General features: G+C 46.9%; 1 protein-coding gene across 1 annotated transcript; it reads right to left on the reverse strand.

Annotated features, from left to right (window-relative positions):
* Positions 1–4,410: 4,410 nt before the first annotated feature.
* On the reverse strand, positions 4,411–5,346 carry LOC106429577. The gene has a single exon (XM_013870325.1). It carries the CDS (start codon positions 5,344–5,346, stop codon positions 4,411–4,413), a length of 936 nt encoding a protein of 311 aa, XP_013725779.1.
* Between the last annotated feature and the right edge of the window lie 11,299 nt (positions 5,347–16,645).

Here is a 16,645-nt window from a genome sequence, read left to right on the forward strand (position 1 = left end):
ACGTCTGAAGGATTCGCGAAGCTTGGAGGTTACTCGCAAGAGAGAATGAGTCGACGCTGCTATGATCGACAAGGCGGGCCGTTGCTTTGATCGAGTGCGCGACTACTTTACTCGCTTGGACGCTTTTGGAAAAGCAAAGAACTTATACGGGCAAGCCTCCGGGACGAGGAAATGTCTCGAGATGATCAAAGGCAGTGGGACTGAGATCCCGCAGGAGATGATTGATGTCTTCGCTGAGCAGGAGAAACTGCACGAGGCTGAGGCTACAAAGCTGCGTGTGGCCCCGCTATCCGACAGCGATCTTACTCTCTTCCCGCTGATTCTCCCTTCTCGCTTTGTTGAAGACAGGTTTAGGGCGTCGTTTGACCCGTATGGATCGAATGCAGATCTGATCAGGCCGGAAGTTGCTTCTCAGCTCATTACCTCCCGAGAAGCCACCGAGGAGCCATCTGAAGAACAAACGGTTGATATCACGTCGAATCCAACCGAACGCGTTGAAGTTCCAGAGGAGGGCAACCTCGAAAAAGGTCTAGGGAAGGACAACCTCGAGGAGGGCCTTGCGAGGGACAATCCTGAGACGGGTGATATCTTGGTTTGAGAGGAAGGAAATGATAACGTGGGCAATGAGGTTCCTGTCCTACACTCGGATTCTTCCCTCGAGGAACAAGAAGATGAGGAGGAGGAAGGTGACATAGCCGAGGAGACGTCGTCACCGAAACCTAACGAAGAAGAGCTCCTAATGAGGTTGCGGAAGAAAGTATCCCAAGTGTCCCTTCTCCTATAGTGGATCCTTCCGTGCTTGCTGCTGCTCGGGTGGAGGACCTGACTGCTCCTGCTCCTGAAGATCCCGTTGATCCTCCTGCTACCGAAACTCCGAGTAGGGATGACGAGGAGACTACTGCTTGAGCCTCCACTTCCAGTTGTATTATTTTTAGACTTTTTGTGCTTTTGTCTTAAAGCTGGTTGCGGTTTTGATAGACCATGTTGTTGTATGTTTAGACATATTTCCATTTACTCGGCGAGTTGCCGTTCGAGCAAACTTTTGAATTCCCGCGTTTATGAACTTATATGTATTTTGCAAAGTTTGCTAAATGAATATCAATTAGATCTAGATCCATAGGCTTCGCAGCGTGTTAGCTTAGAAACGAAACTTTTGCAAATAGAAAACGAAATAAGCCGTTGAGGGAATTTGATCAGTCCTTGTCGCGTTGAGGCTGATATAAGATCTAGGCGTCTACTCGGTTGAGTAGAAGACAAGGAACTGGCTCTTAAGAGTGGAAGGTTCTTGTATCCGTTTTTTCAGTGATAGTCGAGTATTTGGGTAGCTAATTCGTTACTCTTGCTTCAGAAAAAAGGTAAAGATTTCACTCTTTTTGGTCGGTCAACGCTACCAGAGCATAGGTGACTGGCGACCATTGGGTCCTTCAGCTAAGTGTCTGATCAGGACATAGCTGAGTAGTGGAATGTGAGTGTCCGCATACCTGTTGGTGGTACGGGTTTCACTTGATGCGGTGAACGTCCCATGACTGGTGGGGTTCATCGATCGTTACTTACTCGAGTTGAGGTTGGGAAAGAGAGCAAGATTTTGACTTTGGTGTTGTTACAGCTGGACCGGTTAAGGCTGCCTACGTACCTCGGTTGAGGATCAAGCCATTCGTAGTTCGTTTTTCCCGAGTAAAAGTGGCCGTTTGAAGAGCATTTACTCGGTCGAGTAGAAGTGACCGCGGAGGTGCATCTACTCGGTTTTTTTTAATGGGAGTGGGATTTCCCTACGAGTAGAAACGTCATAGATGCATTGAGTTCCATGCTCGAGGCACTTCTTCTCCGCGTGACGTTTGAATTCAGTAGACGCCTGGTTTGACAACTTTGATGATTTTGTAAGGTCCTTCTCACCTAGCGTTCAGCTCCTTAGTGTTCTCGAACACTTTGCGCATGACAAGGTCACCGAGTTCAAGGGGTCAGGCCTGGACCTTTTTGTTGTAGTAGCTCTCTATCTGATGTTGATAGTTTTGGATTCGTAGCAGAGCTTGGTCCCGTCGAGGGCGTCAAGCAGCATCTCTTTGTTGAGTTCGACGTACTGGGGCATTTTCGAACGTCGGAGGCTTGAAACGTTAACTTCTGCGGGAGCCATAGACTCGACTCCGTATGCAAGAGAGAAAGGTGTCGATTTAGTCGATCCTCTTGGTGTTGTGCGGTGGCTCCATAGGACTCCGTCGAGTTCGTCGGCCCAATGACCCTTCTTTAGGTCTAAACGTTTCTTAATGCCGTCGATGATGAGCTTGTTGGAGGATTCCGCTTGGCCATTCCCTTGCGGGTAACGAGGGGTGGAAGGGCTTAGTCGAATGTTCCATTTGCTGCAGAACTCTTTGAAGTTGCCTGACATGAACTGTGATCCATTATCAGTAACGATCTCATAAGGTAGACCGTGGCGGCAGATAATGTTCTTCCAGACGAAACCACTGACTTCTTTGTCTGTGACTTGAGCGTAAGCTTCAGCTTCGATCCATTTGGTGAAGTAATCAGTGAGAACGAGAATGAAACGTCGCTGGCGGGAGCAGGGAAGGGGTCCTAAGATGTCCATTGCCCATCGCATAAACGGGTACGGCGCGGTCGTTGTTCGTAACATTTCAGTCGGACAATGGATGCTTGGTGCGTGCCGTTGGCACTTGTCACAGCTTCTAGCGTAGGACTCGCAATCTGCGTTCATCGTTGGCCAGAAGAAGCCTAAGCTTCTTACTTTGATTGCTAGTGCTCGTCCGCCCGAATGGTTTCCCCCAGCGCCTTCATGTGTCTCGGCCATAACCCTTGCTGTCTCATCGCCATGGATACATTTGAGGAGTACTTTACTCGCAGTCCATCGGTGCAGTTCGTCGTATAGGACGACATAATGGGCACTGCGTGTTTTTAGTCGGCGGGCTGCCCACTTCTCAGTTGGAAGTTCTCCCTTTGAGAGGTAATCGATGAACTCAGTTCTCCAGTCAGGGCCGAATCCATCAGTATCTGGTGTGTCGGATTCGATGACTGGGGCTATGATGACGGTTTGGTCGGTCGAGACATTGATGCTCGGTTTCTCGATGCGGTGTATTGGGATGGTTCGTTTCACTTGAACCCAAAGCTTGCTTCCAAGGGCTGCGAGAGCGTCGGCGCAGACGTTTTCTCCTCTGGGGACTTTGACGAGTTCAAAGAATTTGAACTCTGCGGCTAAACCTTGCACTATCTTGAGGTATGCGTCCATCCGATCGTTATGGGCATCGTAGTGACCGCTAAACTGACTGGCGACTAAATGTGAGTTGCAGTAGGCGCTTAGGCGTTTAGCTTTGACAGCTTTTGCTAAGCGGAGTCCAGCGATCAAAGATTCCTATTCTGCTTCGTTGTTTGATGCAGCGAAGCCAAAGCTAAAAGACTGTCTGATCAGTTCTCCGGTCGGGGACTTTAATTGGACTCCGGCACCTGCGCCCTTGTTAGTCGAAGATCTGTCGACATGCAGTTTCCAGTTTGGGTTTGGGAGTGCGAGGTCTTGCTCTAATTCTGGGGCCAATTCGACTAAGAAATCCGTAAGAACTTGAGATTTTGCCGCGGTTCGGTTCTTGTAGGTGATATCAAGCTCTCGGAGTTCGATAGCCCACTTCGTTAGTCTGCCGGACCTGTTGGTGTTCGGAGGGGCTGATCAGTTAATACTTCCACTAAGTGTGACTGAAAGTATGGGCGAAGCTTTCTCGCTGCTTCGAGGACTGCCAATGCCATCTTCTCCAGAGTTGGGTATCGCGTTTCTGGTCCGGTCATGCGCCTGCTTGTGTAGAAGATTGGCTTTTGTTCACCACGGTCCTCTTTTATCAGAACGCTGCTGACTGCCGCTTGTGACACTGCGACGTAAAGGGATAGAACATCACCAACATCTGCCTTGGCGAGTACGGGTGGTGTTGTCAGGTATTGTTTGAGCTGAGTAAATGCCTCCTTGCATTTCTCATCCCAGATAAACCTCTTGTTACCTCGTAGGAGATCGTAGAACGGCAAGCATTTGTCGGTGGACCTGGAGATGAACCGATTGAGTGCAGCTATCCTACCCGTGAGCCGTTGCACTTCTCTACTATTTTTCGGATTTGGGAGGTTCAGGACTGCAAAGATTTGCTTCGGGTTGGCTTTGATTCGTTGTTGTGTGACTATGTAACCGAGGAACTCACCTGAAGAAACTCCGAACGTGCACTTTGCTGGGTTTAGTTTCATGCCGTATTTGTTGAGAGTCTCGAAGCACTCTTGTAGATGATGGAGGTGATCAACGGCGTGTAAGGACTTGACAAACATGTCGTCAATGTATACTTCCATGGTGACGCCCAACTTATCTGCGAACATCTTGTTCACAAGCTGTTGGTAGGTTGCTCCTGCGTTCTTCAGACCGAATGGCATTACTTTTTAGCAGTAGATTCCCCTATCTGTGATGAAGGCCGTCTTCTCGCGATCATCAGGGTGCATCATAATTTGGTTGTATCCAGAGAAAGCGTCCATGAACGTTAACATCTCGTTTCCCGCTGTAGACTCGACTAAAAGGTCAATGTTGGGGAGAGGATAGCTGTCTTTTGGGCAGGCTTTATTCAGATCAGGGGAGAGGATAGCTGTCCCGTTCTTCTTCTTAATGACTACTGGGTTTGCTAACCACTCGGGGTAGCGAACCTCAGCGATCGAGCCAGCGCCGAGTAACCGGTCAACCTCTTTGTTCACAGCATTTGACCTGTCGGGACCAAGTTTGCGTCGCTTCTGTCGAATAGGCTTGAACGTTGGGTCGACGTTTAGTTCGTGAGTCGTTATAGCCGGATCAATTCCTTTCACGTCCGCCATGGACCACGCGAATGTGGACACATTCTTCTTGAGGAAGTTGAAAACTGACTGCTGTATATCCTCGGACAGATATGCACCAATTCGTGCGGTCCGGCTCAGATCAGTATCATCAATAGGTAGCTCGAGAACTTCGCTTTCCTGGGAGCAGATTTTAGAACTTGGAGGAGAAACAGAGTTAACGGGTAGAGATGTCCGTTGGGGTTTGACTGTAGCAACTAAGAGCTCCCTAGCGGCTTTTTGATCTACTCGTAACGTTTTGATTTTTCCGTCTGTACCGGGAAACTTGATGCACTGGTGATAAGTAGATGGAATAGCTTGCATTGAGTGTATCCAGGGGGTTCCGAGTATAGCGTGGTAAGGAGCCTTTGTGCTTACGACAGAAAACTTGACCGTTCGAGTAACTCCACATGCGCGTACAGGAAGGCGGATTGTTCCCAGTACTGTTTCGGAAGATTCGTTGAAACCGGTTAACGTTCTGGAGGACGCTTTGATGTCGTCGAGGTCCACTCCCATCTTCTGCAAAGTTCCTCGGAAGATGAGGTCGACGGAACTTCATGTATCGATGAGGACTTTGGTGACGTCGTACTCCCCAATTCCAAGGACGACGAGAAGGAGGTCGTTGTGGGGGATGTGAATCCCTTCGGCGCCATCGGGCAAGAAAGTTATCGGAGGGTGACTTGGCTGCCTAGTTGGCCACCTTTGCGAAGTCGCGACCTGTCGACGGTAATCCTTAACGGAGCGAACAGAGTTTCCGCAGGGAGGAGAACCACCCATAATGACATTTAGTTGCTGCGTCGTTTTTACTCGCTTGGAGTCTAACAAGGCGCGTAGGTCGGTTGATATGTTGTTAGCGTTTTCTGACAGCGTACCGTTGCCTGGCATCTTGACTTGTTCCAGTCGTCTTCTGAGATCTGTGGATTTCGAACGACTGAGACGAATGCGAAGATCGCACGCGCCAGCGTTGAGTTTGTCCTGAAGGTCACCGTTTGGGCGTTCTTGATGTTCTTTGGTGTCAGGGTCAACCATCGAGATACGGCGAGACGTCCTTGCATCCAGCGTTGTCCGGAGATGAGTATGTTTGGGACTGTTGTCATCATCAGATTTGAACTTGCGTTTCCGAACATCTCTCATGTCTCCGGGTATAGGTGTGTTGTCGTTCTCGTCGTCCGATGATAAGGTTTGCTGAGAGAGTATAACCTCAATGTGCCTGCGATTAGCTGGTTGCTCTTCGTCGTCTGAAGAGTCTTCCTCGCTGTTACTCCTCGGAGTTTCCTCCTCATCATCTCGTTGTTGAGTTTTTTTTTTGTAGGCTTTTGCCTGTAGCTTTGTGTTGGGCTCTCCTTTCTTTATTCTTGCTCCAGCTCTTGCCGTTCTTCGACTTAGCTTTTAGGGGTTCGAATTTGAAGTCGCCACTTGCGAGTGACGAGAGGTAGTGCGCATAGAGTGACTTGCACTCTGTCGTGTCGTGCCCTTTGACGTCGTGGTATTTGCAGTGCTTGGTGAGATCAACGGTCCTGGAAGGGCCTGCTGCTGAACCTGGTGCTGTTGTAGGTTGGGTCGCGCAAACAGCATCGACTGGTTTGTCGGACGAGTCAAGCTCCCTTACCCACTTGTTCCAACCTTCTCCGCGAACTACGGAAGGTTAAACTGGCACGTTGTTCTCGTTGACGACTTACATGTATCCGTCTTTGCGGCCGTTTTTGTCGCTTGGGGCATGCTGACGCGGTTCTTGTCGCGTGTTGGCGTTTTTAGCCGCTGGAGCTTTCGGTAGGTTCATCTTGCTGAGGATTGCGTTAGTATCTTCTTCCATTCGGATGAAGTTATCAGAGTGTGCGATGGCGTCTTGGAGTGACGTAGTTGGGTTTTGGTATAAGTCTTCTCGGAACTTAGAGCGAACCCACAACATGTTCCGCAGGGCGTCGATGGCGATACTGTCAAGGATCTCAAACCTCGAGACTACGGCTTTGAACTTCTCCATGTAGTCGCGGAGGCTCTGGTCTTTGGTTTGGTTGAGGTTCCACAAGCTAGAGGCGGTGGCGCTGCGCTTTGTGAACATAATATATGTCTTGAGAAAAGCCGCTGATAAGTCTCGGAAGCTTCCGATTGAGTTTTCCTCTAACTGGGAGAACCAGGTTAGGGCCTGCTCGTGGAGAGTTTCGACGAACAGCTGGCAGTAGCCTGCATCCCTTTCTTCCTCGGAGAGTCAAGCCCGCGCCACGCGATGTTGAAAGCTGTCATTTGTTCCACCGGGTCTCCGCCAGGTTTGTACTCGGGTAGGTGCAGCTTCTCTATCTTTCCGAGTTGCTTTAGTCAGCCCCACAGTGGGTGCCAATTGTTTGTACGAGATTCAGTCGACTAGGTTGAAAGAACTCGGAAATGGGATGACTAAAGACGTGACTAAAACCCTAGATCTAGCCGCTTAGTGTGCAAGTGTCCAAAAAAGTCCCCTTCTTGTTGCTTCCTCTTCCCTCTTTATAGGTCTCCTGTCCCTGATGCCCTAGTCTTATAATCATTTGGGCCCTGATGCGAGAGGCCGACTATTCGGGCCTAACAGAATTCCCTCCGAGCCGAGTACTTCGAGCCGGCTCGGTCGTCCGGCTAAAAGTACTCTAGGGTCGAGCTGACGTCTTTAGCCGCCGAGCCGACTAAACAAATCAAACTTTCTGGATTAGGGCATGTTATTCGATGGGCCTTGTGGAGGGATGTAATCCATCTCCTACAATATCTAACAAGTCATGTAAGCCGAGAACCTATCGCGGACTTTAAATCGGTACGAATCAGGTTAAAATCACGACAGATAAATCGATAGCCGACTAGTCACCCCATAAATCTTAAAACCGAAAGTAAACATAGGTCTTGCCCTAAACCCAGTGCAATGGTCTCTAACATCTCAAGGCATGATATCCAAAAGATACGAGATCCCAAAACCATGCCTCTATGTTTATATTCGACATCTTCAGATATCCCGCGAAGTCTACATCTCGCGGAAAAATTCTCGAAACGGATCTCGAACAAAACATTTCACATCGAAGAGGGATATGAGATGACAACTCATCCCCCTCCTTCCACACCATACGTAAACTTATGAAAAATGCAACTCGATCATCTTGTCATAAAAAGAAAGCCGCAGAGCGGCAGGGATTCAAAGCCACATACGGCCAGTCCCGAAACATGAAATAAGGCCATTTATGGCCGAAACATCAAACATAAAAAAAAATCTCTCGCAAGAGATCTAACCAAAGTTATCTTCAGAATTCACGCTCCCTCTTCACCCGTCGCTTCGTCCAAGCCTGGAGCCGCGTCGCCTCCGTTTTCTCCGACCACAGGATCTTTCCCCTCTGGGTCTTCTAAACACGTCGGAAGGAAACACGCGGATTTCAGGTCAGCTAGGATGAGATCAAAATCTCCATCCACGACTGCCAAATCTCCCTTGCAGCCGGACAGTCGGGCCTCTTTGGCCTCTAAGGTCGGAGGAGTCCCACTCTGGAACGACTGAACCACGGCCATCCCACCTTCAATCGTCGCCAAGGCTAAATCTCTGCTCCAGATGCACTCGAGGGAGCCCAGAAAGCCAGAGCCTGAAACTTGGAGCGAAGAGCATCTGTGGCCTCTCGGATCCTGCGGTTCGCTAATCCTGCGGTTCGATCTGACGCTGAAGCCGACGCAGCTCCAAAGATTTGGCCTTCCTGGCCTTCTTCTCCTTAAGCAATGAACTCACCGTCTTCCCGAGGTCCCTCTCGAGCCCTCCTATCGTGACCTCGAGTTTCGACACTTTCGCGGAGTGAGAATCCTTGACCGCCGTCAGCATGGCCTCGGTTTCAGACCATCTACCCTGCAGCTCCGACAACTCCCCGGCAAGACGACTGGTCTCAGAACCGCACTCGCTGATCATCCCATCGATCAGCGACATGAACTGCTAAACGAGAAAAAAGTTAGGGATTTTTTGTCATTTAAAAAAATAAATAATATTTATATATAACAATCCAGAGATTAAGTGAGCGACAAACCTTTCCACGAAGCCCCGACGCTATGCTCGAGCCTCCTTGCTGCGAAGATTCCCCGTCGCCGCCCTTGGTAAACTTCCTCTTCCAGTCTTTAGGCTGAGCAACCAAAACAGCACTAGGAGCGCCCAGCGCTAGAACAATCTCTTTCCTGGCCAGAGGAGGAGGCATAGAGTCAGCAGCCCTCTCCTTATCCTCGACGAGAATCGGAGTCGTGGACGATCCGATAGGTAGAGCCGAAGCATCCGGAACGCCCGAGCCTGCAAGAGTTCCCTCGTCTTGTGGAGTCACGACCTCGGTCCCGAGGCCCGGAGCAATGGCTGTTGGGGTCAAAATTGGTCACGACAAAATGATTGTCTGAAAGTCCATAAAAATCGGCATGAACGTTTTTAAGAAAAGTAATCTTCGTAAAAAAATCTTTACGAAGTGCCTTGCGGTAAAATCTTGTTCAAATCTCAATCAAACCACTAAACACAAGCTGTCCCAAGGTAACGGAAACATATCTAAGCCAGCCACGGATAGGTTCGAATGTGACGATCGGAACACGGACAAACCAAGCTCAGTCACTACGTGACTACCGCACATGCACATGATATACCTTGGATTTGACCCATTTTTATCCATGGTATATTAGTATTTTACTATATATATATCTATATTTTCTACTCTTCTAGGTATGTTTTCATGTTCAGGTGCATTTCGGAGTAAAGCTATGACTTTGGAGCATTTTGGAGCTTAAAGGACATTTCACCCGAGCTGACCACTTAGAGGTTGACGAGAGGAAGAATAATCGATCGATGCGCATCAGTGCTGACGATCGATATCAGGAAATGCCTCTACAGATGAAGATTAATATCGATCGATGTACACAAGTACCATCGATCGATGTCGAGCCACCAGACGCGACATTTTGGACTCAGCAGACTTAAAAACCAAGGCCAAGCCAAATTACCAAAATGCCCTGACGAGTTTTTAACCTAGTAGAATATACACTGCAAGTGTTTTGTTGGCAGAAGAGAAGAGAGCTTTTCTAGACCTAGTTTTGTTACAAGTTTCATTTGGGAGAGAAGATCACTTGTGATTGGAACTCCTTGTTTCTATTTCTTTTCATCTATTCTATGAGTTTCTATTTATCTATTGATATGAATTGCTTTACTATGTCTGAGTAGTTCAACTGTTAGATCCAGGGTTCAGATAGGTTTGTGGGATTAGCCCCAAACTATAGATCTGCCTTGTTGTGATATTCATGATAGATTTGTATTCATTGCTTGTTTTAGCCTTGCTAACTAGAACTTGATCATAGGATTGCATATTCAAGCACCCTTGTTATCCCATCCTGACATCTATCTATCATATTAGGATTGCTAGAGAGGGCTAACCGCCAATTTAGAATCTTAGTAGGGCATTTCATACTCGCGCATAGGCCTGGCTAGAACCCATCGATCGATGTCCTCAACTGAGAATCGATCGATGTTGGCAAAGGTGTATCGGTCGACGTTTTAATAGACAATCGATCGACACTCTCTTGTGTCTGCATCTAACCGGTGAGACACAAGATCTAGTCTGTTAACCAGTGGTACATGCGACAGCTGATCACTGAGTTAAGCGAATGAGCTCTAATATATCATGCATGCAACATTTAGGCATCTATAGGTATTATAATCTCCAACACCTGAATAGTGGCCATGCATCTAATATCATTTCCAACCAAAGTTACATTTATTATTTACTCGCTTGTTACTATTTCATTCAAAAATATACAACCTTTAGAATTAATAAACACTAGATTTAATTGTTCCCTAGCTCCTTGTGGATTCGATCCCTAAGTACTACATCTGAACCTCTTTTGATGAGAGTAACACTCCTTAGGGTAATTTGAGTGGTATCAGCACACTATCCGGTCGCTACGTAGTGTAAGTCTGGGGGGAGGTTTATTGATATTAGTCTATTTCATGAGTCTTATTAAAATGTTTTCAAAAAAAAAGTTTTTATTGAATTAAGAAGGAGACAATGAACTTATTGATTTTGCTTGTTATCTAACCACACCATTCTAAACTTACTAGTTACAGATAGCACTGAAGATACTAAAGTGGATCAGCATGTCAACTATGTTACACTTGATGAGAATGTTTGAAATAACCAAAGCTGACCTCCAACCTAAGTGAGCTCAACTTTGCTTGTCTTGGGGCTTGGTATACATTAGATCGGGTTCTTCAAACAATTCTGGAAGGTAAAAGCCTTGTGTAGATATATCACCCTCTCTCTCTTTTTGAAATTTAGATTAGACTAAAAAAAAAAAATAATAATAATATATAATTATAGAAGATAATTTAAGAAAAGAATTAGAACAGGACTTGGTAGCTACAACCATTAAGGCTTAATTCATAAGAATTCTATAGGTAAAGGATTCGAATAGGACTTTGGTGGCTACAACCATTAAGGCTTGATTCCCAAAAAATCCTAGGATATAGGTTAAAAAGAAGTGAACATGATTTGGTGGCTAAAACTATTAAAGCTTGATCCTGCAATAAAAACAGACTTTGGCTGAGAGAAAAACTTGTTGAGAGAAAGGAAAGGAACTCCCATTTATCTACAGGTCCAGATACTTGTTTGAGCATCCTTGCATCATGTGATCGATACTGCCAAGGTAAAGCCTACACTTTTATTTATGCAAGAAGAAATGAGGTTGGTAGAGGGTATTGTCAAACATGATTCGCTAAGTTGTTGACTAGGTGAATTTGGTTGCTAGACTAAGATATGGTATAAAGTTCTTTTGAGATTAAGAGTTTATAAGGTGATGATTAACTTTAAATCGGTGAGTCCCTACTATTTTGAAACCTCTTTCAGAGAGACTGCCATGTGTGTTTTGCTTGATGACAAGCAAAATGGTAAGACTGGGGAATTGATATACCATGGATTTTACTCATTATTAGCCATGGTATGTAGGTATTTTAAGACATATTTACTACGATATAGATTCTAGATAAGGTGTTTTACATGTTCAGGGACGATTTTGAGGAAAGTGGTGATTTTGGTGTCTTTTGGAGCTTTTTGAGTGCAAAACTGCAGATACACGTCAGATGTCTAGCTATGGACAGAGATCTCCCCCCCCCCTCCCCCCTTGACCAAACAGGTTGAAACCTTAACGGCAAGGACTCGAGCAATCCGCCCCCGCGGAACCACTAAAGTCCGCGGGAAAAGACTTGACTTCGCAACCCCACTCGATAGGCCTGGAACCGCGAGGGAACGACCTTCGGGACAAAACCCTAGCGAAAAATCTCCCGTCGAAAAGGGGAACCCTGAGAGTCCTCCGCCTCCTGCAAATGGTTCGGAGGATAATGAAGTCGAGCACGTCGACTTGGATCCCAGCGACGTCTCCAACGATACCGAGGAGGACGTCGACAGACATCCAAGAAGGACCAGAAGCCGATCCGCTAGGGAAAGCTCTCCGTTCGACAAACCAATGAAGGAGAAGGAGGAAATCCTCTATTGGAACGAGCAAGAAGAGCTGGCTGAAAAGCAAACCGAGCTCACCCGCAGTAAACACCGACAGGCTCGGAAATCTGCTGACGAGACGTCGGATATCCGTGATCTTCGCGACTACATCACCAAAACTGCGGCAGAAGTAAGAGCCGTGAAATCCCAGATTCATCACGCTACTACCGCTGCCCCCGAGATCGACAGGCTGCTGGAAGGGGCTCGGAAGACCCCCTTCACCACTCGCATATCTGATATGAGGGTATCTTACCCGGGGAAAATCAAAGTGCCAAAGTATGTTGGTACAACCGATCCGAAGGCGCACCTTCAGGCTTTCCACATCACGATGGGAAGAGCAAGACTGAAGGACGGCGAAAAAGACGCCGGCTATTGCTGCCTATTCGTCGAGAATCTGGACGGAGCAGCCCTTGAATGGTTCGCATGTCTTAAGCGAAACTCTATCGGGAGTTTCCGACAGCTCACATCGGAATTTCTCAAACAATCCTCTATGTTCATAGATAGAGAAACTTCCGACGTCGATCTCTGGAGCCTATCCCAGAGGGAGGACAAACCCCTCCGCGAGTTCATCAGCCGATTTAAGCTGGAAATGTCCAGGGTCAGCAGGATAAGCGACAAGGCGGCCATTGACGCGCTCAGAAAGACGCTCTGGTACAAGTCAAAATTCAGAAAATGGATAACCCTCGACAAACCGCAGATGATCCAGGACGCCCTCCACAACGCGACGGACTACATCATAATCGAAGAGGAAACAAAAGTCTTATCGCAAAAACATAAGTCGACGAGACCATCCTCGAAAGACGTGGACCCAAAACCGAAGAAAAAGAACTCTCGTAACGACAAGTACATCCATCACGAGGGGGAAGATCTCCAAGGAGCGCACAATTATGCGATCAGTTCGGACCAAGGCCAAACCACGGGTAATACATGGACTCGCAATCAAGGATATGATGAAAACACCTTCTGCGAGTTCCACCAGTCCCGAGGACACTCCACGACTAACTGCAAAGTCTTGGAGGCAAGGCTGGCCACAAAACTACTAGCTGGAGAGCTCTCGGAAGTGACTAGCTTGAAAGATCTCATCCTCGAGACTGATCGCCCCCCGAAGACAGAAATCCGCCCGCAAAGAAATCCCCTCAAAGGAACCAATCCGGCGATAAACGTGGAAGAAGGCCGAATGACAAAGGAAACGATAAAAATTGTCGCAGAGTCAACATGATCATCGGAGGATCGCAATACTGCAACGATACGGTTTCGGCCATCAAGGCTTACCAGCGGAAGGCAGAGTCGAGTGCAAACTGGCCTACATGGTCTCCTCCCCGAGACCGGTGGGATCACCTTTACGAAGCCAGAGTCGAGTGCAATCACCTTTACGAAGGAAGAAGCCGGTGGGATCGATCAACCTCACTGCGATCTGCTCGTCATAGATCTCGTCATATGAGATCTGGAAGTCGGAAAGCACGGTCAACGTTATCTTCCGCGACACTCTCAATCGGATGAGCATCAAACTCGGAGAAGTAACTCCAACGCCGAAACTACTCACGGGTTCTTCGGGCGAAGCTGCCAGTCATGGCCAAGGAGATCACGAAAATCGTCGAGTTTGCGGTGGTCAATCATCCTGCCATCTACAACGTGATCATGGGCACCCCATGGCTCAACGCCATGCAAGCCGTTCCATCGACATACCACCTGGGTGTCAAATTCCCAACTCCAAACGGAGTTGCAGCTATCTGGGGATGTCAGAAACAGTCACGGCTATGCTTCCTCGCAGAGCACAAGTTCAGGCAAATCGCAACTTTGGCAACGGCAAATCGCAAGCGTACGAAGATAGATCAATCTTCGGCCAAAAACGCTTCAAGGAAAGACGATTTAACATCGTCTGCTGACGCAAACGCTTGAGACGTCGAAACTCAACACGAGTCCAAAGCCGACACTACAACTCAACCGGAACATCCGGAAAAGAGCACTAACCTGGCCATGGTCATCACGATCAAGGCGGTCAGCACGGCAACAACCGCCGAGTAAAAATGCTCGCGGCATAAAACAGAACTACGAGATGGCTTGATCCTCGAAAGGGGTACGTAGGCAACTCGTCGAATGACGAGTTCAGCTATCCCCCTCTCTAAAAAGAGGGGGGGGGGTACGTATACTCATATACTCCCACATAGGAAAAGATGCGTCATTTTAATCGAGTTTTTTTAGAGATTTCGAAAACTTTTACTACAATATGCGTTGCTCGTTTTTATTAAAACGCTTGCACTTCAATTAACGCAAAAGTCTCAGGACACGCCTAAAAAATCTACAAATCATTCTTCAGCACTCAAGATATACGGTTACGACGAAGTTAATGTCCAAAAGTTCGCAAAATACAAGTATGTCTTTACGCAATAAATCGTGCTCATTCAAGAGAACGTCACAACGTATGTTCTCGAGATAAAGCTTTGTTCGAATTCTATTTGGATCAAACATAAGCTGTCGGAAACATACCCAAAACCAGCTACGGATAGGTTCGAGTATGATGATCGGAACACGGACAAACCAAGCTCGGTCATTACGCAACTACCGCACATGCACACTATCCGGTCGCTACGTAGCGACCAAACTCGAGCCAAGCTCGGTCACTACGTAACGACCGAGCGTGCGTTCCGATCGGTCGCTGCATAGTGACCGAGCTCTTCTGAAACGTCGATACGACACGAGTCCATGAATTCTCGTGTACCCTTTGATGCTATCTCCCGAAGAGTGTAGCGAATCCATTTCATGTTTTCCGCCATTCGAAGTCGTCAATCAAACTTTGCGGCAAAAACCGTGGAAAGTTCATTCTTTATCGAAAGAAGCCGTAATAAACGCTTCGAGTCAAAAAACGGCCCAAAGGGACCTAAGACATGACTCGAGGCCCAACTTACGATTTCTTAACCAACAGCCCGTAAGCCGCATGACGGTTTACGCTTTGTCTGCACGGAGATATAAATGTCAAGTTTCCGCGGATAAATATGAAATTTTGAAGATGATTACGAAGATCGGAAAAAATGGAATATCTCAATTTTTAGGCAATGACGGCTTATGGGCAGAAGAGGAAAAGCGTAAACCGGCCTAGGAGAGAGTATATAAGGAGTCCTAGGCGAGAGGCATGGGGGGAGACTTTTTCTGAGCAAACTTAGCACTTAGAGCGATTTAGGCATATTTCCGTTTTTGTTATTTCGAGTTGCGACTCAATTAGGTTTAGCCGTCTTAGGGATGCTAGAACTAGGAATCTCGCCGACAACTCTCGAGCCCAGGCTTATACCTTGTTGTAAAGCTCGAACACAGATTCGGAATAAGATCTATCTTGCTCTCTTTTTTTATTTCTTATTTTATTGCTGTTCTCGTTTCGTGTTCTGATTGATTGGCGTGTGGTATTAGCAGATATCCGGGACCTCTGGGAAACTAGGGTTTTCCTACTTTCCTAATTTAAACGGAAATCGACAGTGCGAATTTCGGTTCCCACAAGAATGTTTTCTATGATCCGGTTAGAGTAGTCAAGGTATAGACACCCTACATTGAGATAGGAGATGATCCATGATATGTGGCAGCATGTCATTCTCATTCTGGCGCAAAGCGTGAAGGTGACGGCGAAGTGTCGATCGACACCCAACCAGCATTGGTCGACACTCCTGCGAGTCCATAGTTCCGAGAGAGTTTCTTTGTTGAAGCCGCCAATCCTCCTAGAAGAAAGATCTGTGTAGTGTCACCAAATGAGTTTAGAGTTGACAGAGATGAAGAAGGCAATGCACATGCTATGGATGGAAGGATCATCAATGTTTCTAAGGAAAATATTGAATAAATACTAGAGAGGACAGATAGTTTGGGAGGCCATTATCTGAGTTTACCATAGTATGAGGGATGTTTTCAGATACATGTAGTTCATCCTCCACCTTCTTATCCACCAGAACTTGCAACATACATCAGAGATCATGTTGACATTGCTACAGCAAATGATAGGATGTTTGATGAGGTTTACAGAAAGATTGATGCAATATATTTTCCTCTCAACAATAGTATTGCATCATTGAGCCAGCGTATGGAGGAACTAGAGCTGAAAGAGGATTACACTCATGAGATCATTCAGAGGCAACAAGAGCACATAACAAGATGCGAAGAAGCCATCAAAAGCTTTGTTGGTACCTGGTTCGAAATGATTAAATAAGATGTTGACACTTATTTTCCAACAAGTACTCAATTCTAGCTCAAAATTTCCAAAACGTCAAGCTAAAAACTATAAACAAGTGCTTCATGGAGAAACCCCATTATTAAGTTTTAAATTCGCTTTATTTCCT

The sequence above is a fragment of the Brassica napus genome, chromosome A9 (assembly GCF_020379485.1).
Source record: "Brassica napus cultivar Da-Ae chromosome A9, Da-Ae, whole genome shotgun sequence".
Taxonomy (NCBI): Eukaryota; Viridiplantae; Streptophyta; class Magnoliopsida; order Brassicales; family Brassicaceae; genus Brassica; species Brassica napus.